This window comes from Neofelis nebulosa, chromosome 1, assembly GCF_028018385.1.
Source record: "Neofelis nebulosa isolate mNeoNeb1 chromosome 1, mNeoNeb1.pri, whole genome shotgun sequence".
In the NCBI taxonomy this organism is placed as follows: domain Eukaryota; kingdom Metazoa; phylum Chordata; class Mammalia; order Carnivora; family Felidae; genus Neofelis; species Neofelis nebulosa.
The window spans coordinates 52,998-77,226 of record NC_080782.1 but is presented as its reverse complement, the minus strand read 5'-3'; the positions used below and the strand labels follow the sequence as shown (position 1 = coordinate 77,226).

At 48.0% G+C, this 24,229-nt stretch overlaps 1 protein-coding gene across 5 annotated transcripts in view; it reads right to left on the bottom strand.

The window, feature by feature from the left end:
• The window catches only part of PLEKHG4B (pleckstrin homology and RhoGEF domain containing G4B), an 84,523-nt gene that overhangs the window by 28,730 nt on the left and 31,564 nt on the right, over positions 1-24,229 (bottom strand). For all 5 annotated transcript variants that reach the window (XM_058706146.1, XM_058706064.1, XM_058706230.1 and 2 more), the window contains 4 exons: positions 10,647-11,820; positions 6,091-6,282; positions 5,436-5,559; positions 528-621 (listed from right to left, as the gene is read on the bottom strand). In XM_058706146.1, the coding sequence (XP_058562129.1) occupies positions 528-621; positions 5,436-5,559; positions 6,091-6,282; positions 10,647-11,820 (1,584 nt within the window). The remainder of the gene's footprint in view (positions 1-527; positions 622-5,435; positions 5,560-6,090; positions 6,283-10,646; positions 11,821-24,229) is intronic.

Genomic DNA, 24,229 nt, shown 5'->3' with positions numbered 1-24,229 from the left:
TAGCTGACCCCGTGCACTTCAGATGTGCCCCATCCTCTACCATGGAGTCTTTCCCGGGAAGAACTTCCATTCGACGTCCCCAGACTCAGGAATCTGGATAGAGCGGTGACCCGAGTCTGGCAGCGTTAGCAGAGACCCAACAGAGAGAACAGCTCTTAGCTGAGGGAGAAGGTGGGACCCCAGACCCCGGCACAGTGCTTTGCACATGACGCTGGATAGGAGCTGCTGTGGAGGGAAGGGGTCATGCCCGCATGGGCCGGTCCTGGCTGGTCCTCTTTTAAGGTCTGCGGTGGTGACCCCAGGAGGTGGGCAGGAAACTCCTACCTGGTAACTGCCCGACCTCGAGGGAGCACACTGTTGATGGATACAGGAGTGGGCTCTTGGCTGCTTTCGGTGTCTACACTCAGGATGCTCACCTCATCCTGAGATTCATACTCAGCTGCTCCTGGGTCATGAGGGCGCCCCTTGTGGCCCACACAGCCTTGAGATGCTAAGCCCCCCCAAGGACAGGAGTTGCCCTGACTCACCTGAAGTCCTGCCAGGGCCCGGGAGAGAGCAGGCGTGGCCGGACCCTTGCGAGCGTCCACCAGAATGACCAGCCCCAGCTCCCGCACCTCCTTCCTGGAGAGAGAAAGACCGTGTTAACCATTGCAGGTGAAATCTCTTCCAAAATGAGCTTCTTCATCTCTCAGGAAGATAACATCCTTGCCTAGATGCCCCTGGCTCTACAAGTTCAAGATTCTTGACACATGTCTATACTTTCGGAGGAATCAAGCTGCTTGCTGGGTGGAGAAAGGGCAGTGGAGCCCATTGTGGTGGGTCAGTCCTGTCCGATAGCCTCTCCAGGCAAGTGGAGCTGGCCGCATGTTTGCATCTCCTGGAGTTGCTTTCTCTCCCCACCACCCTCCCCCAGAGCTTTGATTGTTTGTTCAGGCTTTAATACGACATGGAATTCACTCTGATGGTGTGAACAAGGATCAGGCTGTTCTCAAGACCAGTCATTTGGCTCATCACACTTTCAGAGCTAAAGTGGGACAGCAGAACATCCTCTAAAGCTGAAAATACTGCCAGGTGCTTTTCACAACCCCACTTAAAAGCTCTGGGGTGCCTGGGAGGCTCAGTTGGTTGAGTGTCTGACTATTGACTTTGGTTAGGTCATTATCCCAAGGTTGTGGGATTGAGCCCCACATCGGGCTCAATGCTGAGCATGGAGCTTAAGATTCCCTCTGCCTCCCTTCTCACCCTGCTCGTACACTTTTTCTCTAAAACCAAACAAAAACAAAAAAGGGGACACCTGGGTGGCTCAGTTGGTTAAGTGTTGACTGCAACTCAGGTCATGATCTCCTGGTTTGTGGGTTCGAGCCCCATGTCGGGCTCTGTGCTGACAGCTCAGAGCCTGGGGCCTGCTTCAGATTCTTGTCTCTCTCTCTCTCTCTGCCCCTCTCCCACTTGTGCTCTGTCTCTCTCAAAAATAAACATTAAATTTTTTTTAAGTTTAAAAAAAGGCTCTTTCCCCACTGTGATGATGGTAAGCTTTAGTTATTTTTTTTTAAGTTTATTTATTTATTTTGAGGGGGATGGGCAGAGAGAGAGGGAGAGAGAGAATCCCAAGCAGGCTCCATGCTGTCAGCACAGAGCCCGACACGGGGCTTGATCTCACAAGCCATGAGATCATGACCTGAGCTGAAATCAAGAGTTGGATGCTTAACTGACTGAGCCACCCAGGCACCCCTAAACTTTAGATCTAAATAGGACAAAACAATAGGCTAGGGTGAGGCGATGTATCTATTCCCAAGGTTTCTGTTCCTTGGCAAGCTTCTCCAGCCCCACCTTCCAGGATCACTAATATTCTACCTCAGCCGTATGTGTGGGTGCTGGTCTGAGACAGCATGCTCACTCCGGCCCGCTCACACAAAGCTGGTTGAACTGCACATCACAGCAAAGCCATGTCCTGGTCAAAAGGGCGAGTGTGCCCCACAGTCAGGGTGTGTTCAATTTCGGCGTGGCTGCTAAAGAATACTTCTGAAGGGGGTGCTTCCCGGGGAAGCGAGTGTACTGAGGCCAGAGTAGAGAGTGGTGTTCCGGAATCAAAGCCGGATTCAGGAAAGACAAGCTGGGAGAACACCCCCATCTCGGCGCCCCCCCTCAGCCTGCCAGCTTAGTGCCCAGGCCTCCTCTGCTGCAGAAACCACGCTGCCTCCTGGGTGGCTGGAGCACTGGAGTCTACGTCTCCGGGAGCGGTCCCGGCAGTGCTGTCAGGAGCCGGGCGTGACGCCCACCTCCACTTCCGGTGTCCCTCCTGGTCCCCAGTGGCCTCCCTCTTCTGACACCCCCACCCCGCTCTCTCTTCATCCCTGAAGTCTCCCGTGGTGCCTGCATCTGCGTCTCAGAGTCTGCTTCTGGCCTCAGAGGCGGGACCAGGTCTTGCCGCCGCCACACAGGCTTGCTCAGCGTGGGAACTTACCCCTGCAGGCTCCAGACCACACGTTCTCCTCCACCCATCTCATCCACTTGGCGGCTTTGCTGAAGGGGAGGACGCTTGAGGGGACAAGCCAGCCCTTCCCTGGGGGCTGCCTCCTGGGTTCGAGGACTGCTGGGTCCTCCACTGGCTGGGAGGGACCCACTGACTCGTTCCCGTGTAAACACCAGTTCGGGATTAGAAGGGGGGGGGGAATGCCCCCAGACCACCCAGCGTGAACCCCCACACAAAACTTGCTTCTCTCTCTGTCTGCCTCCTGTGGTAGATGGAGCTGGCTGGCTTAACTGCTCTGCCCCCTGCCTCACGCTCATGCACAGGCAGCCTGCAGCCGCCCCCAGTCTGGCTCCCCTGGGGCCCCTGGCAATGTGCGGACCTGCCCTAGACACCCTGGGTCTGCATTTCTGCGGACTGCGTTCCTGCGCCACCCTGACCTCTCCATCTGCAGCACGCTGGGTAAGTGTGGCCTTCATGCCAGGGGCACAGGCTGCCCACATGGAGTCTTCAGTCCCCACTCCTGCCTCCTGCTCAGAAAGTGACCAGCTGCTCTGGGGCTTTGTGTATGTTCTTCCTTCTGCTCAGAATGTCCTTCCCTTCTTGTCTGCAGACACTCGCCATGCTCAAGGACACAGACATGTCGGGAAGTCCCCACCCCTGGCTGAGGCTGCAGCTCCCTCCCAGCACTGTGGGCTTGTCTTATGTCGGGAGACACGACAGTTTGGGTTCGTTCACATGTGTGTCTCCTAGAGGGTAAGACCCATATCCTGTCCTCTTTTGTATTCCCAAGTAAGTGGTAGATGGATGGACGGATGGATGGATTCCTCCATTGCACAGGACATTAGATGGATGATAGCCAAGATCCACTCTAATTTTAAGATTCTGTGTATCTAAGAGTTTGATGGAAGTCTATCCACAAGGCACGCTCACCCTATAACTCAGCTGCAGTAACAGTTGACCACACACTGCTGGACACTCTTCCTAGTAATGAGTGCTGACACCTCGGGTACTTCATTCTGACCGCCGAAGGCTCGTGTCATATCCCACAAGGTGGATTTCAGCTCCTCAAGGTGCAACAGGCAACCAGGATGCTAACCAAGTTACAATGCTTGTGGAGAAATAATCAGCCAAGCCATGAGGCTCCAGCCTGAATTACCCTAAGTGCTTTAGCTAATTTAGGTTTTCCTTGACATAGGCTTTCCCCCGGAGCTTCACGAGCTGGTGAACATATCTGCTCTGGGAGGGGAGTGGGGTCATCTGAATTTTCTGTGGAAAAGTCACAGGGCTGCAGAACCAAGGTCAAGTCTTGGCCCTGCCAATCCCTACTGGTACCCTGGCCCCTATTGGTGTTTCATTATAGAAGGGAGAGAACAGCACTCGGCCTTACAGGTAAACCAGGCTGAGCATACAGAATGGTACACACCCCAAAAAGTACAGGAGGCTTTCGTCCTTGTCAATCAGGATTGCTCTCCAGTGTGGCCCCAAGTCAATTCTTGACCCTCCCTTAAAAGAAAGCTTTTGGCAAATACAAAATGCCATTAACTTAGAGTTTTGGTGTTTACCTGAGGTTCACTAAGTATAAGCTAATGTGAGGGTGAATCTGTATTTTTTTTTTTCCAGGGTATTTTTTTGTAGTTTGAAATCTGTGCTGAAAGATAAGTTTGAAATCCCAGGCTCATCCGAGGGCGGTAAAACCAATGCTCTCAGATAACGGGGAACCTTGCTCTGGGAAAGGGGGGTCAGGGAGCGCACTTTCTTTTCCTGCCTAATTGTTCCCACACTGATTCTACCTATGCTATTTCAGAAGAAATTTCAATATAAAGTTGAGGCAGCACAAAGAGCAAAGATCACATGTGATGAGGCTTCATGCAACATGTTCCCCACATGAGCTCACATCATGTGATATGCATTCTGTCACTGGCACTTAGTGAGACTGCATCGTGGGATGGGTCACGAAAATGATGCTCTGGACTCTACGTACTTTACACAGATGATTTCTAATCCCTCTGTGCACCTTTGCGACAACTAGTACCATCCCCGGTTATGCGGAAGAAACAGGCTTATGGAGTTGCACCATCCACCCTAGCCAGTGAGGGCACAGCTGGGATTTGGAGCCGGGCTGTCTGACCTTAGAACCAAGCTCGAGGGCTGGGCAATGCCGCCTCCTCCACAGGCTGCCTCCACCCAGCACCTAGGGGACTCTTGGTCTGGGCGCCATAAGGGCCATCCAAAGCATGCCTGCATCTGATGGGGTCAAGTACTACAAAAGAACACGCTTCAGCCACCCTTGACTCCCGCTCTCCTGTCTCTGTCCTTGGTCCGTAAGAGATCTGAAGCCACGCTCCAGAGAAAGTCACCTATGCAGACCTGTTCCACACGTTGTTGTCACGCAGGATCCAGGAGGTGTGGTTTCCCAGAATTTTGTGCCAGGGAGGTCATGTCTGTCTCGAGGAGCTTGTACTTGCTTCCTGGCATGTGGCATTGCCAAGCTGAACATGAGGCTCAGTTAGAATGCATCGGTCCTTCCTGCTTTTGGGAACCAGGTACTGCTCATTGGTATGATTTCTTCACCTACTTATTCTAAATATTCTGTTTATATCAGTTCAGGTCTTTATCCCAAATGACATGGAGTGTAAAACATAATGCTTAGAGCAAGTACTGAACACTGCAGAGCAACACAGAATTCAGGGCTCGAGTGTGTGTCAGAGCCTTGATTCAGTGGGGAGAGGTCAGGGTGAGCAGGAGGAGAGGAACACATGAGGGACAGCCGAGGACCTGGAAAAGAGGGGTGGGGGGACGGGAGGTGGGGCCAGTTGGCAGGAGCCCGAAGGGCAGGTGGGAGCTTGCTGCCCATGCCACGAGGGGCCCTTGAGATTGCAGACAGAGACCCTTGCATCAAGACACAAGCTTGCACTGCATTACCCCAAAGGTCTGAAAGGGGGGGAACCTGCCTCAGTCCCACCTGGGGATGCCGTGGAGGTACCGCAACAGGCGGGTCAGCTCGGCGCTGGAGCTGTGTCTGCTGGACCAGAGCGGGCTTGTTGTGCAGACCTGTACCACTGCTCTCCCTTGGTGGTCCCGGGTCCCTGCAGAGACAGAGGGCATCGTGAAAGGGGGAAGCTCCACTGGGGACACGCATGGCTTCAAGCTTGGGAAATACCACGCTAGAGCCTGCACACTGCTGATGTATTGGCTTAGATGTGAGATCTGCCAGGAGAGGAGGTCACCTGCGTAGGTGGCAGCCATGCTCACCTAAAAGGGAGGTGGGCATTGCTAAAGGCTGCATGTTTGTGTTCCCCCAAATCCTTATGGTGAAACCTAACCCCCGTGTGGCCTTTTGGAGTTGCTTACATTTTGAGAGTGGAGTCCCATGAATGGAATTTATGCCTCAAAAAAAGACCCCAGAGAGCTCCCTTGCCCTTTCCACGATGTGAGGACACAGTGAAAAAGGTGTTGAGTATGAACCAGGAAGAGGGGGCCTCACTAGAACCTAACTGTGCTGGAATGTTGGACTATCAGCTTCCAGAATAGAGAAATAGAGGTCTGTTGTCTACAAGGTATCCAGTCTGTGGTGTTTTGTTATAGCTGCCCAAACAGAGTCAGGTGGCCATGCTTACCTGGGAGGACAACGACTCCGGACTGCAGGAGCTCCTGGCTGACCTCCAGCACATTCCTGGGTACCTGGTTGGGCAGGTCTCCTGTGCTGGGCGGCTGTCCTTCTCCCTCTGGGCACAACGGCTCAACAAGCACATCTGAAATCCAGCCAGGAGCACGAGCCCGGAAAGCGTTGCTGTTGGTGTTAACACTGGCTGGACAACAGAAAGACACCCAAAGATGAATTGTTTCTCCGGTTTGAAGGCAGCTGCTCAACTTGCCACAAACACAAGGAGAGAGTCATGTGTGAAAGTAGTGGGTCTAATGGGAACTTGTTCCATTTTTGGTGGGAAACGTCAGCATGTCATACCTTACAGGACAGGTGCATTCTAGAAAAGTAGGGCACGAATAAATATGTAAAAACTGATTACTCTAGTTGTATCAAGAGTGCTCAGTACCTAAACACACTTCAGGGGAATTTTTTTTAGGTTTATTTATGTATTTTGAGAGAGAGAGAGAGAGAGAGAGAGAGAGAGAAAGAGAGAGAATCCAAAGCAGGTTCTGCACTGTCAGTGCAGAGTCCAATGTGGAGCCTGAACTCACAAACCATAAGAACATGACCTGAGCTGAAATCGAGGCCTGGATGCTTAACCAACTGAGCCACACAGGCACTCCAGGGAGAAAATTGTTATATTGAATAATGTCATCCTACTTTATTTTCTCATACAGATTTCCCAAAGAGTATCATCAAAATATATCCACAGAGGGTGACAGCACCCTGAGGGCAGGCATCATCATAGTTGGGGGTGCCTCCCCCTCCTGCATCACCCCAGAGAGGGGGGAACCTGGCTCTCCTGTATCACCCTAGAGGGAAGGGCTCATGTTCGTACATCAGTCTGGAGGAGATGGCAGTGGCCATGGCTTTTGGGCTTGCTCCTCAGCCCTGTTTCCACACCTCACTTCATAGGAGATGAGCCATAACACAGACAAAGAGATTCAACACCCCAGCCTTGCAATCCTCCAGGGTCTGTGTTGCCCCAGTGGGGGAAGGATGGTCTCGGCCAGAGCTGGTTGGCACCTAAGACCCTGTGGGGCACCCTGAACCAATCGAGGCTTTGCTTTCCTGTCCCTCAGCTTCTTCCGTAACTTATTTCAGTGCTAGTGTCTCACAACTCTGTGAAGAGTTTTCTCATTATAGTTGGACCAGAAAAGTCTACAGCATTCTCTCCCTTTCCCTCTATATATTTAAAACAACTTTATTGAGGGGCGCCTGGGTGGCTCAGTCAGTTAAGCGTCCGAATTCAGCTCAGGTCATGATCTAGCAGTCTGTGAGTTCAGGCCCTGCGTCAGGCTCTGTGCTGACAGCTCAGAGCCTGGAACTTGCCTTGGATTCTGTGTCTTCCTCTCTCTCTGCCCCTCCCCCACTCACGCTCTGTCTCTGAAAAATGAATAAACCTTAAAAAAATTAAAAAAAATAAAACAACTTTATTGAGCTATATTTTACATATAATAAAACTCACTCTTTTCAAGTATATAATTAAGATTTTTAGCAATTTTACCAAGCGGTGCAACCATCACCACAGGTCGGTTTTAGAACATTTCCATCCCTCCAGAAAGACCCCTCGTGCCCATGTATTGGGAATCCCTACTCCCACTCCTCACAGCCACCTGTCTACAGTCCTGACCATTTGTACACATGGAATGAGACACTGCAGGGTGTCTTGTGTCTATCTTCTTTCACTCAGCACAACTACTTTTGCTGATGTCGCCTGTGTCACCCCTTCCATGGGTCTCATCCCATTGTGTGGTGGACCACATTTTGTCTGTCCCTTTACCAGTTGATTGATTACAGTATCCTTGAGACTGAATTTTTTCATGTATGTCCAAATATTTTCTAGAATACATCGCTACTTGTAAAATCTTTGGGTGCCCAAGTGTTTTAATGTTTTAATTCTGCACCCAGCCCAAGCTCTCTCACATGGATGGGGAAGCAGATAACACCTTCATGTGGCACTTTTCTTACTAGACAGCTTCCTAGTTGAGTAGGTCATTCATGTGGGCTTTTCTTGAATTCAGCTTGCAGACTGTGGGAGAGTGAGAGGAGGGGTCTGAGGTCCTGGGGCTACAATATTAAAATGGCCAGGAATAAAAGCAGTACCCTTATGTGGCTAATCAAGAAATAGCTCCCCCCACCTCACCTCACAAGAAATAGCTGCTCAGTTACCACTGGTTGAAGAGGAGAACCAGATAGAACAGGAGGAGCAGCTGGAACAGAGGAGGAGCAGCTAGGACAGGAGGAGTAGCTGGAACAGAGGAGGAGCAGCTAGGACAGGAGGAGTAGCTGGAACAGAGGAGGAGCAGCTAGGACAGGAGGAGTACCTGGAACAGAGGAGGAGCAGCTAGGACAGGAGGAGTACCTGCAACAGAGGAGGAGCAGCTAGGACAGGAGGAGTAGCTGGAACAGAGGAGGAGCAGCTAGGACAGGAGGAGTACCTGGAACAGAGGAGAACCAGATAGAAGAGGAGAAGCAGCTGGAACTGAGGAAGAAACTGCTTGCACTGTGGAAGAATGAGTGTTCTGTCACTTGTTCAATTTACGTGTTAGCAGGCGGTTCTAGCTGAGGCATTTTCCTGTGTTGATGAAGACATGAGGCCTAGGACCACACCACCAACTGTGCATTCCAGGGACAAATGTGTGTCCAGGCAGCAAGGATGGAGGGGAACGGCTAGATCAACGAGCCACTGGCTGCTTGCTGGGTGACCAATTGTTGAGGCTCCTCTGCCTGGACCTCTGGTGTCACAGCCCAGTGCTTCCTGGGTGTAAGCAGCATCCTCTTACCACAGGGTCTTTCTTCTTCCTTCCCTGCACCATCAGCAAGAGGAGACAGGAGGAGGAAGAGGGGAAGAGTGCTCTCCCAGGAAGTGAACGCCCGACTTCAGGCGAGGGAGACAAGACTTCTCTCCCCACCAGCCCTCAGTGCCAACTAGCGTATAATCTCTGGAGCTGAGGAGGCAAAGCCCCCTGGGGCCCAGGAGCAATGACCACTTGGGAGCATCATGCCTCTGATGATGAGACTCATGTTTGCAGACGTGCTACTGGACACCCAGGGAGCCAGCAGGCTAAACACGCTTCCACTCGGCAACACTGATTTGTGTGAACTAAACCCGCCACCCCCATGACCGCCAGCTATCCTGACTGCGGTCAAGCGTCTGTGCCCCATGTGCCGCTCTGTCCGAGATGCTGTGCCTGAATGTCCACAGTAGCATTTGCACAGCCAGAATTTCTGTGCGGAGGAACATTTACTTAATTACACTTTAGAGTGACTCTTGTGAGGACAGAGGCCATCCTCGCTGAGATGAGCTACAAACATGGGTTTTCACTGAGTCATCCAGCAGGTGTGTGTGCGTTTTCTGCCCTATACCAACAAGAAAAGTTAGGCCCTGGAAACAATGTCCAGGGAGTTCTTGCTTTGTTGAAATTTTAACTGAACTGCAAGGAGGTGGAATGTTCTTTAAAAAGGCTGCCCCTAAGCCAGTAGTTTCATTCTAACATCTTTTGCAGTAAGTCTGTGTGTGCTCTATGCTGTGGGAATCCTGTCAGAATTTCAGGCATGAGCAGAAACCCTCAATTCAGAGGTGACAGGCCCACCCAGAGGCATGGGCAACTCCCTCCTTGGGCCAAGTGGGCAGGCCAGGTGTTGCCCAGGTGAGGAAGCCACAGTTTCTTCACTGTGCGGGATGCCGGGGCTAACCCTGCCTTCTTCACTTCCTCCAAAGTTGTTGCTTTTGTCCTTCGCAGAACATTTCTTTGTTCGAAAAACGGGAAATAACTGACTTAAGAAATATGTTGTCATTTTTTTGGTTGTTCTTGATGCCTTGCAAACACTCCTTTAAATAATGTCTTCCCTCCAGAGCATTATGGGAGACGATTCCAGTACTTAGGGTTGTACTTCACATTTGCGGGCCTTTGAGGTGTGCGTAACTTAGGAGTTTGTACTATGAGCGTAGCACCCAACTTACCCACAGGAAAAGGGTATTAATGCAATGTGACAGGGTGAGCAGTGACCCCAAAAGGATGTGTCTACTCCCAGGACCTGTGAACGTCACCTTACTTGGAAAAGGTCTTTGTAGATATGAATAACTGAAGTGCTGGGTGGGCCCTGAATCCAAAGATAGGTGTCTTTTTAAGAGAAAGGAGGAGGTTTGAGGCACAGAGACATCGGGAGAAGATGGAGGGGTGGGGGGAGCCCCCTATAGCTGGAAGGACCCTCCCCTAGAGCCTCTGGAGGGAGCACAGCCACGCCAATATCTTGATGTCAGACTTCTGGCCCCAGAACTGACAGGATAAATGTCCTCAGCCCCACTGTCTGTGTTACTTCCTTGTAGCAGCCACAGGGACGGGGCACACACAAACATTGTTTTCAACAGTCGATATGGATGTGGACACAGGCTTCTCCTGTGTCACTGACCAGAGAAAAGTTACAGCATGGAGTGGGAGAAGGGAGGAGGGGAAGGGGTGGGGGTGGGATGTGGAAGGTGGGTTAGGGAGGAGCAGGAAGGGTCAGGATTGGGGCCGTTACCTGGACTCTCCCCTGTGGTGCAGGAGGGGCCGCTGGAGCCTGCGCTTCTGGTCCCCTCAGCTTGTCCTCCTAAAAGACCTCCAGGCCTGGTGCTGAGTGAGTGGTGGGAGGACCGCTGGGCCTCACCTCGGGAGCTCCTGAAGGACCTGTCACAGGACCGAGACCGCCTGGGAAGGGTGCTCCTAGCGGCTCCTGGATGGCTTTCCTGACTTGAGATCTCCCCGTGGTCTCCCCAGAGGCTGGGGGTTTCCTTCTGGGTTCGGCTGGCTGCTGCCCCAGCCCCTATGGTCTCGGAGCTGCAGGCCTCATCCCCAAGGGACTCTTCGGAACTGGAGCCCAGGGGCATGGGGTTCCGCAGGGCCTCCATATAGGACTTCCTAAACCAACGTCTGGCCTCCATGCAGGCTGGGTCCCTGGGTGACTGCCTTCTGGAGCTTGGGCTGCCCATGTCCTCACGGACAGTGAGGGCCTGGGGACCGTCTCTTTTGTCTGTGGGGTCCAGGCTCTCTCCTGGTCCTTCCCACAAGTCTGGCTCTGAGGGCCCAACCCCTACAAGGCCTCCGTCAGAGCTCCAGAACGTGCTTCTAGGGTTCTCCCACCCAGCCCTTCCTGCGGAAGGCTGGTGGATGGGCTGGTCACTGCTGGGTTGCCCACCACAGTGGGGCAGGGTGGGGGTGTCACTGGGAGGGGTACTCTCATGGGGACGAGTGCTGGCCATGACTGGTGCTGGGGCCAGAGCTTTGGAGGCACTTCTAGGTGGTGGCTGCTCAGGCCTGGGGCAGCTGCGGTGGGGCAGGGCGGTCCTGAATGTTGGGACAAAGATGGGGTCTGTGACACTGCTCCATGGGGTGCGGAAGACGGCGGAGCCTGAGGTCAGCAAGCAGTTTTGCAAGGGGACACCATTCCGCTCCCCGTTCAGCTGTTCCAGGAACTCTCCTGTGAAGACGCAGCTGTACATGGCCTCAGGGACAGTAACTTCTTCTGAGCCCCGTCCAAGCTGAGAGAGGCATTTTAAAACCAGTCTGGCTGACTGCTTCCCCACTGATGTGACCTGTAGATAGAAGTCCCCAGGCCTGAGCCTAACTCCGCGGAGGGATGCCAGCTGCACCACGACCTTCTCATGGATGCACAGTGGCCAGCCTTCATGGAAGAAGATGAGGCCTGTGTACCTGGCCTGGGATGAGAGAGGGAGGGAAGGAGGTTAGACCTTCGTGGTAGCTCCTCGTGGGAGGCTGGGGGGAGGCGGGCAATAGGACAGGAGGGAGGAAGCCACTGGAGGAGCCACCCAGGCAGTCCTACCACAGGCAGCCTGGGGGCTCTGGGCCAAGTCTCTCCTAGAAGCCGTCCCCACCTGGGGAAGGGTCTGGGCCCTCACGAGCTCACCACACCAGCCCCTGGTCTAAGCTTCACAGCATTTCTGGCTCTCCTAGGTGCCCACAAGCAGCCCCCAGAGAGCAGGGCTACTTCTGGAATCACAGGGGCAGGGGCACAGTGAGGGGGTGCCAGGACCCACAGGGACACCAACAATATCGGCTGCAATCTCCCACCGAATACGGTGGGTCCTTCTACTTATTTGAAGGAGTCCATGAAGTTTACAACACAGCTGTAGACTATGCAGGTGAGTTCCCAAGCACATCTTTGGAAAGAACTTGCTGTAGAAAAGGTTTCGATGGCAGGACGGATAAGACACAGGCAAACACAGGCAGCGTCTGGCATGGGCAAGAGAGTGTTTGGCAGTTTGGGGAACAAGGGGTGGGACCCCCAATGTATCAGTAGCTGCAGCTCACACCCTAACAGGGGAGCACACTCTTTGGTACCGGTTGTTACAATACACTTTGCTTCTCCCCACTCCAGCACTGACGTATTGCACATACATTATTACAATAATCGAGAAGATGAAAAAGAAGTGATCTCATTCTGATATATCTTGAGGTTTTTTACTTTTTTTTTTTTACCTTATCCACGCAGGACACAACTTCTCTAAACTGCAGTAACAATGTACATATAACTTAATGTTCCAGTTTGTAGTCATCCTTAGCCAACATTTCTCCATGTTCCTCTTTCGTAGTGGCCATGCTGGTGGTGACTTCCTGTCCTCTGTGGGAAATCTACAGGGCTTCTCTTATTTCCTTCCTTCCTTCCTTCCTTCCTTCCTTCCTTCCTTCCTTCCTTCCTTTCCTCCGTGGGAAATCTACAGGACTTTGCTTCTTTTCTTTCTTTCCTTTTCCCTTCTCTCTCTCTTTTTAGTAGGCTTCACACCCAGTGCAAAACCCAACACAGGGCCTGAACTCACAACTCTGAGATCAACACCTGAGCTGAGATCAAGAGTCAGACATTTAACCACCTGAGCCACCCAGGTGGTTATCTGTTTCTACTATAAATAAGAAATGCAAGCAACATTTCCATGATACCATTTCTTGTTCCTTTATTTTTTAATCTTTTTAAAATGTTTATTTATTTTTGAGAGAGAGACAGACAGAGCGCAAGCAGGGGAGGAGGGGAATGAGTGTCTTTCATGATTCTTGGCAGTATGACCAATTTGCCATCAAAAGACACCTAGTCAGCAGTGATAAGTCACTTTACCAAGATTCAGTAGGACAAGGCTTTTAAAAAAATTTATTTTAATGTTTTTTATTTACTTTTGAGAGAGAGAGAGAGAGAGAGAGAGAGAGAATGAGCGGGGAAGGGGTAGAGAGAGGGAGACACAGAATCCAAAGCAGGCTCCAGGCTCTAAGCTGTCAGCACAGAGTCCGACACGGGGACCAAACTCCTGAACCATGAGATCATGACCCGAGCCAAAGTCAGACGCTTAACTGGCTGAGCCACCCAGGCTCCCCAGGACAAGGCTTTACATTGAGGAATCTTTTTCTAAACTAGTATATATACTGTGGAATATTGTTGTTTTAATTTGCACTTATGTGATAGTCAAGCCAACACTGTTTTCGATATTTGTTTTTTCTGTAAATTTTCTGTATGTCTTTTTGTTCCTTTTATGAATTGTGGCCTTGTTTTTGCCTTCTTAGTTGCTGTCAGGTTTGTAAAAAAACTGACAATTTTTTTTCTACCCACCATTAGCAAATGTTTGTGTTATGTGTCTATTAGGCACTCATATTTGTCCCAGTTTACTTGCTTTATAGTTATGTTTCTTTCCTCCTATAGAAGCTTAAATTTTATACAAGTTGAATTTCTTGACTTTTTTGTGGTATCTTTTGTCACTTTAAAACTTAGAGTTTGATGTCTTACTGAAGGTTGCCTTTCGCATTTATGTTAGTTTTCCTAAGAGTTGAGGTTTACAAAATACCTAATGTTTTCATATACCTGGAGTTGGAAATTGTACCTTAAATACACTGGTATATTCTTTTTTTAGATTTTTAAAAAAACGTTTAGTTATTTTTGAAAGAGAAAGCTTGAGCAGGGGAGGGGCAGAGAGAAAGGGAACCTGAGCTGGCAGCACTGAGCCAGTTGTGGGGCTCAAACCCACAAACCGTGAGATCATGACCTAAGCTGGATGCTTGACCAACTGAGCCACTCAGGCTCCCCACACACTGGTGTATTCCTAAGAGTGAAGGCCTCATTAAGCAGGTCCTTGCCGTGTACTCACACTGGGTCGCCAGAAGGGGGAGGCACTGTCCAACCTCCAGGAGCCACGGCCTGGGAGGAAGGTAGCTAGTAATTACTGAGCACCTTCCAGGTACCCTCACACCTGTGGCCCCATTTAATTAAAAATTAAGATTTTTCAGGGGCGCCTGGGTGGCTCAGTCGGTTAAGCGTCCGACTTCAGCCAGGTCACGATCTCGCGGTCTGTGAGTTCGAGCCCCGCGTCAGGCTCTGGGCTGATGGCTCGGAGCCTGGAGCCTGTTTCCGATTCTGTGTCTCCCTCTCTCTCTGCCCCTCCCCCGTTCATGCTCTGTCTCTCTCTGTCCCAAAAATAAATAAAAAAAAATAAAATAAAAATAAAAATAAAAATTAAGATTTTTCAGGGGCGCCTGGGTGGCTCAGTCGGTTGAGCATCCGACTTCAGCTCAGGTCATGATCTCATGGTTTGTGAGTTCAAGCCCCGCGTCAGGCTCTGTACTGCCAGCTCAGGGCCTGGAGCCTGCTTTGGATTCTGTGTCTCCCTCTTTCTCTGCTCCTCCCCTGTTGGTGCTCTGTCTCTCTCTCAAAAGTGAATAAAGATTAATTATTTTTTTAAATTAAGATTTTCAGATTGGAAAAATAATACTCGTGCATTGCAGAAACTGGAGGGTTCAGAAAAAACAAAACAACAATCCCAACACCAACCCCTAGAAGTCAGAATTGTTGACATTTATGTGTGTTTCATTTCATTATTTTTTCCTGTGTATTTTTTCAAACGTTGACAGAGAGAGAGAGAGAGCGCGCGCGCGTTAGAACAAACAGGAGCCGGACAGAGAGATAGAGAGAGTGAGAGAGTGAGAATCCGAAGCAGGCTCCACGCTGCAAGCACGGAGCCCAACATGGGGCTCGAACCCATGAACCAGCTGAAACAAAGAATCGAACACTTAACTGACTGAGCCACCCAGGTGCCCCTCTTCCCGTGCATGTTTAACGGCTGAGATCACATCACAAAAATACAGCAGTGCATGGTAATTTTATCACCTAATGGTATTTCATCATCCTCTCCTGTGCTATGAGAAACTCTTCGCCCAGACCACTTCAATGCTGCATATTTATTTTCCCCCAATTTTGCTCTGACAAATTAAAATACCATGCCCATTGTTGGGCCTGGAGGCCCACCTGGGTGTCACATGCTTCTGTGGAATCTGAGGCCATGGAGCAGGTTGATGGGTGTGGCCATGGCAGGGCCCCTGGGGTGGAGCCAGTGCCCACCAATCTGGGTGGCCACAGGTGTGGCCAGTGTCCTTGCTATATGGTCAGCACCCACCTCACGCTGGACACGAAGATCCAGGACATCATCCAGCCCTGTGGTCAGCAGCAGTGAGATTCCCAAGGACCACTCTCTCCCAAGGAGAGAAGTCCAACCTGAGCTGTGGCCTAAAGGTATGCAGCTGGGGTCAGTGGTGTGAGCCCCAGGAATGAGCTTCATGACAGAAAGTTCTGGAAGCAGAGGGTCCAAGGCCGACCATCACTGGTAGGTGACCCCTTCCCGGGGGGCCTGAGCAGACTCAAGGTGGGCAGTATGGGAGGACTGTGCAGCCCTCACACCCCAGCCCTGTCACTCCCCCTCCTGGCATGAAAACAGCTCCACTGCCCAGACCCCAAAGGGCACTGCCAGGGAGAAACCGCCGAGGCTGGGGAGAAGCTGGCCCCTCTCCTCCTCTGCTCTTTCATGCCACTGCAGGCTGAGGGCAGATGTGAAACAGCAGCCCTGGCAGATGTGCTTCCCTCTGTCAGGTGGCTGGGCAGGGGATAAAATGTGCCAAGCATGTGTTGCTGGCATCTTCTGTCTCTGCAGTGGGATGTAGTAGCTGTGGAATGGCCTTGAGCAGCTGTGATAGCAGTAGTCATCTTTAACCAACACTGAGTGAAGGCCAACAACACGCTAAGCTCTTTGCATCCATGATGGCATTGAACCCTTACTCCATGAGAAGATATGCTGGTTGGGACTCATCAGCTGCAGGTGATAAGATGCCTGCTGACTCTTGGCTAAATGATGGAGAGGAGGAATTCTCTCACTGCAGAGTGTGAAGGACAAAAGCCCCATGGTTGGAGCAGAGGCTCACAGACACCGAGAACTGGGTGCTTTCTCTTTCACAGCCTTCCATGTACATGTGTTTCATTCTGATGCTGGTTACTGCATGGTCCTGGGATGACTTCCCCAGCCTAGTGGTCATACGCTTATACCCAATGTCTCAAGCAGGGAAAAGTAGTTTCCTGTGTCTTGTCTTTCCTACGGGAGTACGTTCTCATAAATATTCCTGCCCCCAGCAGACTTCTCTTTATCTATCATAGGCCATAAAGGAGCCAGTGATTTCCCCCAGTTACAAGGAAGGCTTGGAAAGTGGATGTCTCTGTAGTGGGAGGCAGCAAAAGACAAGGGTTGGGAATGACCACAAGCTAGACAGTCAAGTGTCTGCTCAGGCGGGTACTGTTACTACCTTGTTTATAGATGAACAGAATCAAAGACCAGAGAGATGAAAAGATGGCTTGCCTAGGTCTTTACAGAGTTTGCAGTGGCAGAACCCACATCATTCCTCTCACAGAGCCTGCGATCCTAACCCCTGTCCAGTACCACTTGGCAGGGACACCCAGGCAGCCGTCCACAATTCAGGCTGATAAATGGTGAGCACCAAGTGCTGTGACGACACAGAGGACAGAGAATCTTCTTGGGCACGGCCATGGGGAGTGAGCCGGAGAGGAGAGCTGTGGTTGCACTGGCCTTTGAAAGGTAAGTAGAACTTCCACCAGGTGCAGGGGAAATGGCACGAGGGGGGCAGGCCCCAGGATGAATGAAAGTGGGTGATGGGACAGTGCATGCTGGGTGGATTAATCAAGACTCTTTGGGTTGTCAGATGAATTTGTCTTGTGTCACTGGGAAGCCTGGAGGAGAGGGGCTTCAGACCTAGTCCAAGTAGGGGGCTTAAACATGTCACTGGGGCTGTTTCTCTCCCTTGCCCCACTTGGCTTCACTGTGCAGACAGGCTGGGTCAAGATGCAAATCCTCCTGATACATAAACCCAGTGGAAAGAGGGCATCTTGTCTTCAATATCTTTATTCAAGTTCCAGGGAAGACTCCGACTGGGCGTCTCAGTCCTTCCAAGCTGCTCCAACAAAAATACTATAGATTGGGTAGCTTATAAACACAGAAATTTCTTTCTCACTATCCTGTAGCCTGGAAAGTCCAGGATCAAGGTATTGGCATTTTTGTTGTCTGGTCAGGACCAGCTGCCTGGTTCACAGATGACCAACTTTTTGCTGTGTCCTCACACATGTCAGAAGGGGCAAGGGCGTGCTCTCTAGGACCTCCTTTATAATGGCATGGATGGGATTGACCAAATCGCTTCTGAAAGGTCCCACTTCTTAATTCCATCACATATGGAAAACATACAAATTTTGTGGGGGAAACAAACATTCAGTCTATAGCAGTAGGTCATGTGCCAATCCCTGAAGGTGGTGTCTGAAGGTGGGCTAAAGGGTGAACACAGAGAGCCACAGCCTTTCCAGAATAGTGGAGCATCATGGCAGCGTGGTGGAGAGGTACCTCCTAAATGATAAGGCAGAGATGCTGAGCATACAACATATATCCATTCGTACATCTGCGATCTGTGGTAGATGCCTTCAACTTCGGTACTTTAATTTCCTCATCTGAAAAACTGACTAATTTCTCCACCACCATTTGTTGAAAAAACTGTCCTTACCCTCTGAATGGCCTTGGCATCCTTGTCAAACATCATTTGACCATATACGTGATGATTTATTTCTGGGCTCTCTACTCTGTTCCATTGGTCTTTATGTTTGTCTTATGGCAGTGCCACATTATTTTAATTACTGTAGCTTTGTAATGAGTTTTAAAAATCAGGAAATGTGAGTCTTCCAACTTTGTTCTTCTTCAAAATTCTTTTGGCTACTTGGGACTCCCTTGAGATTCCACAGGAATTTTAGGATGGATATTTCTATTACTGCAAAAAACATTGGTGTGATTTTGATAGAGACCACACTGACTCTGCAGATCACTTTGGGTAATACTGCCATCTTCACAGTATTAAATCTTCCAGTCCGTGAACATGGATGTCTTTCCATATCTTAGGTCTTCTTTTCTTTCTCAAGCAACGTTTTGTAGTTTTCAATATGCAAGTCTTTCACCTCTTTAAGTTTATTACTACATATTTTATTCCTTTGGAAGCTATTATAAATCTTCTTTTAGTTTACCTTTTTTTAGTTTACTTTTCAGATTGTTCATCATTAGTATGTAGAAACACACTGAATTGTGCGTACTTTTGTATCCTGCAACTTTGCAGAAGTTGTTTATTAGTTCCAACAATTTTTGTGTGTGGAATCTTTAGGGTTTTCTACATATAAGATCACATCATTTGTGAACAGAGATACTTTTACTTCTTCCTTTCTGAATTGGATGTCTTTAATTTCTTTTTCTTGCCTGATTGCTCTGGCTAGAACTTCTAGGAAGTGGGCATCCTTGTCTTACTCCTGATCTAAGAGGAAACCCTTTTAGTCTTTCACCACTGAGTATGAATTAGCTGTGGGTTTTTCCATACATGGCCTTTCTTTTGTTGAGGCAGTTTCTTTCCATTCTTAGTTTAAGTGGTTTTATCATGAAACAATGTTGAATTTTGTCAAAATGGTTTTTTTTTGTAATAACTGAAATGATGAGAAGAAGTTTCTTCAGGTTGAACTTGTGGGGGATTTGACTATAATTTCACAATAATGCATATGCCATGAATAAGGAAATTATGGCAATATTATTCCAAAGTAGAATGTAGATCAAAGGTTTGAAAAGGAAACAAGGAACACCATTCTTCTTGGCCCCAACACAGTCCATAATTCTGAGATTCTCCTTGGGCAAATCTACGAAGGTTTTGATTATAAATCTTTTGCAGCCAAATTAGATAGATGTTATAAATCTTCTAGTCATGTTCTGAATAGATCCAGTTCCAGGTTGCAAGGAGCAATTCTTTATCTCATTTCAACGTCTTCTCTAAATGGTGTGCTCAGAACATTCACAGTGTGTCAAGAAAGAAGCATCAGAACCAAAGTTTATTATTATTATTATTCAAAAGGAAGTCAGTGGGTTTCACTGTTTATGAGCTGCAGTTCAGCTGCTATAAAAACATAAGCAGGGTCCTTTTTTTGGTATTTATTTATTTTGAGAGAGAGAGAGAGAGAGAGAGGGAGGGGCAGAGAGAATCCCAAGGAGGCTCTGCACTGTCAGTACAGAGCCAGAATGTAAGGCTCAAACTCAAGAACTGTGACATCATGACCTGAGCTGAAATCAAGAGTCAGACGCTTAACCAACTGAGCTACTCAGGCGCCCTGGGTCCTTCTTTATAAGGCTTTCAACAGCAGTCCAGGAACCCGAATTTCTCTAGATCAGTAGCAGGTTTTCAATTATAATAGATGTACCACAGCAGTTATTACAGTACTCCAAAAAGCTCAGCTTCACTCTCCAACTTGGAAAATTTAAAATAGAACAAAACTTCTATGGTCCTTTGGAAAAGCCAGAAGGAGAACTTGGTTGTAGATTAAATGCGAGAAGTGAGGCTGAGCCTCCCTGGGTCTTTGATGACTCCCCAGCCCATTGTTTCATGGAGACTATGTACTGTCCACTTGTCCTGGGCCTGAATGGACACAGAGGGATGAGCTTCCCTCTCTGTGTGTCCATGGAACCTTGTCCTCACTGTCTGCTGTCATGGCCCTGTACCCCTCAACCTACCATCAGGAACCAGAGACAGCTGAGAGTATTTGCAGACCAACTGCCTTCTCAAATGGTGAATGTGCAGTGGTCAGGCCACTAGATGGCCTTCAATATGCCCTCAGCCTTAACTCTGTGCACAGTCTGGCTGCCATATGCACCTCCATTTACCTCGGCCTTGTGGGTTTTTAAAAAAATTTTTTTAAATGTTTATTCATCTTTTTAATTTAAATGTTTTTATTTGTGTCTTCATATACTTAAAGTGTATTTCTTTTTTTTAATTAAAAAAATTTTTTTTTTTTAAATTTACATCCAAATTAGTTATCATATAGTGCAACAATGATTTCAGGAGTCGATTCCTTAATGCCCCTTACCCATTCAGCCCATCCCCCCGCCCACAACCCCTCCAGCAACCCTCTGTTTGTTCTCCATATTTAAGAGTCTTCATTTCTGAGAGAGAGACAGAGAGAGACAGAGCATGGGCAGGGGAGGGGCAGAGAGAGAGGGAAACACAGAATCTGAAGCAGGCTCCAGGCTCCAAGCTGTCAGCACAGAGCCTGATGTGGGACTCAAACCCACGAATCACGAGATCATGACCTGAGCCAAAGTTGGATGCTCAACCGCCTGAGCCATCCAGGCTCCCCAGTTTCATTGTTGATTTTAGTAATTAGGGGATATTTCTAAAATTAGGAAAGTAGAACATGCACATCTGGCCTTTTTCCGTACTCACAGGTCTACCACAGCACAGGCATGCTGACATCACCGCATGTCCCCTTGTCATGGTTTTACAAGTACATGTTAAAAAACTGATGCAAGGGGCGCCTGGGTGGCTCAGTCGGTCGAGCGTCCAACTTTGGCTCAGGTCACGATCTCATGGCTCGTGAGTTCGAGCCCTGCATCGGGCTCTGTGCTGATAGCTCGGAGCTTGGAGCCTGCTTCGGATTCTGTGTCTCCCTCTCTCTTTGCCCCTCCCCCCACACATGCGCTCTCTCTCTCTCTCTCTCTCTCTCTCTATCAAAAATAAATAAACATTCAAAAAAAAACTGATGTGAAACAAACATACACCACTTTTTGGCTTCATATTATAATTTCCTCATGTATTTTTTAAAAACTTCTTTCAAAACAATTTTAACCTGTGTATAACAGTCCATCATATTTATACACTATAATTTAACCATTCCCCTAACATTTATTTCCATTTTTTAACTATTGTAAGTAATGTCACAACATGTACTGTTATGAATAAATCTGGTCCTGTATTTTAGATCCTTTGCTGTGGTCTAAGATATCTGATTCTAACAGTGTGTGACACTATAGTGTCCACACATATTTCCACGAATATGACAAGAGTTTCAGATAGTCTATCATACTGAATTCTCCCTGCTCTGAATATTAATCTTTATATTTTTCTGCTTGTCAGTAAGCAAAAACCTGTCTTGTCGTGTACCTGGTGCCTCCCTGACCACCAAGAGGCTGGGTTTCCCCAGGGTTTCTGTGGGCAAGTAGTGCCTCTTCTGGACATTGCCTCTCCAAGGCTGACTTTTATACAGGACTTAGTAGTTTACTTATGTCTATGAGTTCTCTGCAAACAGGACGTAAGAAACAGCTTTTATTTGGCTGTTCATTGGCTTCTGAAACACAGATTTACTAGATGTTTCTGCCATCAATCTATCAGTTTCCTTTTTGCGACCTTGAGCCTGAGAAGTCAGTCCCCTCCCCTCTCTGTGTTTCACCCTAGCTCATAGACAAAAGCCTCTGCTGGTGTTTTCCGAAGTGGCCTGCACAGTGCTAGGTGACCGCTCACCACACCCCTGAGACCTGCCCCCCTCCCTGCGACTCCCATGCTGACCGCATTGTTCACAGTCCCTCTGGCTCTGGGTGATTAGGACTGGTAGCTGGTCTGTCAGAGCAGGCCATCACTATAAAAGAATGGCCATACACACTCAGAATGTTTTATTTTTGCTTTAAATATGTAAATGCACATTCCTGAACCTCCATCCCTTAGAGGTTTGTCCCTCCCAGTGCTCTCCCTCAGCCCAGGAGAGCTCTCATGGCTCCTTTATGGTCAATCCCACGTTACTAGATGATAGTTCTCTACACTAAGCTCCCTGAGGTAGATTTCTGTGTGGGTCAGTCTCTTCATGGGACTCTAACAGGCACAGAGACCCATCTTTTCTCTGCTGACTTGGGGGCTCTACTGTCTCCCCTGGGTTGGCCACAGTCATGTTGCTGTGTCTCACAGCACCTCTCACATGGAGCGAGAACATAAAGACAGTAGGCGAAGAATATGGATGGAGAACTCTTCGGGATTTCCCCCCAAATATCCCAGTCTCTCAGGTGTCTTGCTCATACCTAATGTGATGGCACCTTTTTTTAAGACTTTAGGGAGTCTCTGCTGAACATTCAACTCGTTTTCACAGAAAAAGCTATCCCTCTTTATTTCTGCACTCATATTTAATCAGTTTAGGGTTCAATTAAATTGGATTTAATTAGCTCTTCTTTTCCTACCTTAAGGTGGAAATTTAGGTAAGTGATATCAGACTTCCTCCACAAAACTACATATTAGTTTAAACTATATTATACACTAAGCATTGCTTTAGTTGCATGTAAACATTTCTGCACATTGTGTTTTCATTATGATTCAGTTCCAATAATTTTCCTTGTGATTTCTCTAAGTCATGGGTTCTTTAGAAATGTGTTATTTGATTTCCAAAAATTTGGGAGTTTCTACTTATTTGTTGTTATTTCTGATGATAGCATTGTGGTTACAAAAAAATACTTTATTTCTGCCCTTTCAAATTTATGAAATTGTATTTTTTTAGAGACCTACAGCATGTTGTCTATCTTGAAAAAATTTCATGTGCACTGGAAAGAATGTGTATTCTGCATTTGTTGGATGTAATGTTCTATAAATGTCAAATAGGTCAGTTTGTTAGGTGTTGTTCGGATCTTTTATATCCTTATTGATTTTTTTTACTGATCATTTTATCAATTTTTGACAGAAGTATATGCAAATTCCCATTTAGTGTTGCCAGTTGTTTGTCTTAATGTACTCAGAAGCTCTCTTACTAGGTACTCTGTTGATAAATGGAGGCTTTTATCACTATGAATTGTCCTGTCCCCATGTGTCTCCTGTGACTCTGTCAGAGACCTAACTTGTCTGACAGAAAGATCATCGCCTCACCTACTCATACTTAGTCGCATATCTTTTTCCATTCTTTTTCTTTCACCCTTTGTATGTGTTTATATTTTAAAGGGCATTCCTTATAACCAGCATTTAGTTGGTCTTGCCTTTTTCTCAGCCTGAGTCTGGCAATATTTGCTTTCAGTTGGATTTTTTAGTTCATTTAAGTACATTTAAAATAATTACAAATATGGTTGGATTAAATCTGTCATCTTCACATCTGTCATCTGTTCATCTATTTGCCTGTTTCTTTGTTCTTCCTTTTATCTTCTCTTCTGTGTTTTGGATTCCATTTATCTACTCTACTGATTTTTCGGTTATACCTCTTCGTGTTGCTTTCGGTAGTTGCTCTCAAGACTACAACATGCATCTTTAACTATTCAAGTAACATTTTGTTACTTTAAAACAATGTAAGAACCTAGAGTAGTACAATTCAATTTACTCCCTCCCACATTTTGTGCTTTTGTCATATATTTTAAAAAATCTTATTTAAATTCCAGTTAGTTAACGTACAGTGTAATATTAGTTTCAGGTGTACAATTTAGTGATTCAACACTCCCATACAATACCCAGGGTTCATCACAAGTGCACTCCTTCATCCCCATCACCTATTTGACTCCTCCCCTACTCCCCTCTCCTCTGGTAGCCATCAGTGTGTTCTCTATAGTTAAGAATCTGTTTCTTGGTTGGTCTCTCTTTTTTTCCTTTGCTCATTTGTTTAAATTCTGCATATGAGTGAGATCATATGGTATTTGTCTTTCTCTGACTTAGTTTGCTTAGCATTACACTGTCTAGCTCCTTCCATGTTGTTGCAAATTGTAAGATTTTATTTTTATGGCTGAGTAATATTCCAGTGTGTGTGTGTGTGTGTGTGTGTGTGTGTCTCCCACATCTTCTTTACCCATTCATCTGTCAGTGGACACTTGGGTTGCTTCTATAGTTTGGCTATTGTTAATAATGCTGCAATAAACATAGGGTGCACATATCCCTTTGAATTAATGTTTTCATATTCTTTGGGTAAACCACACAGTAGTGTGATTACTGGATCATAGG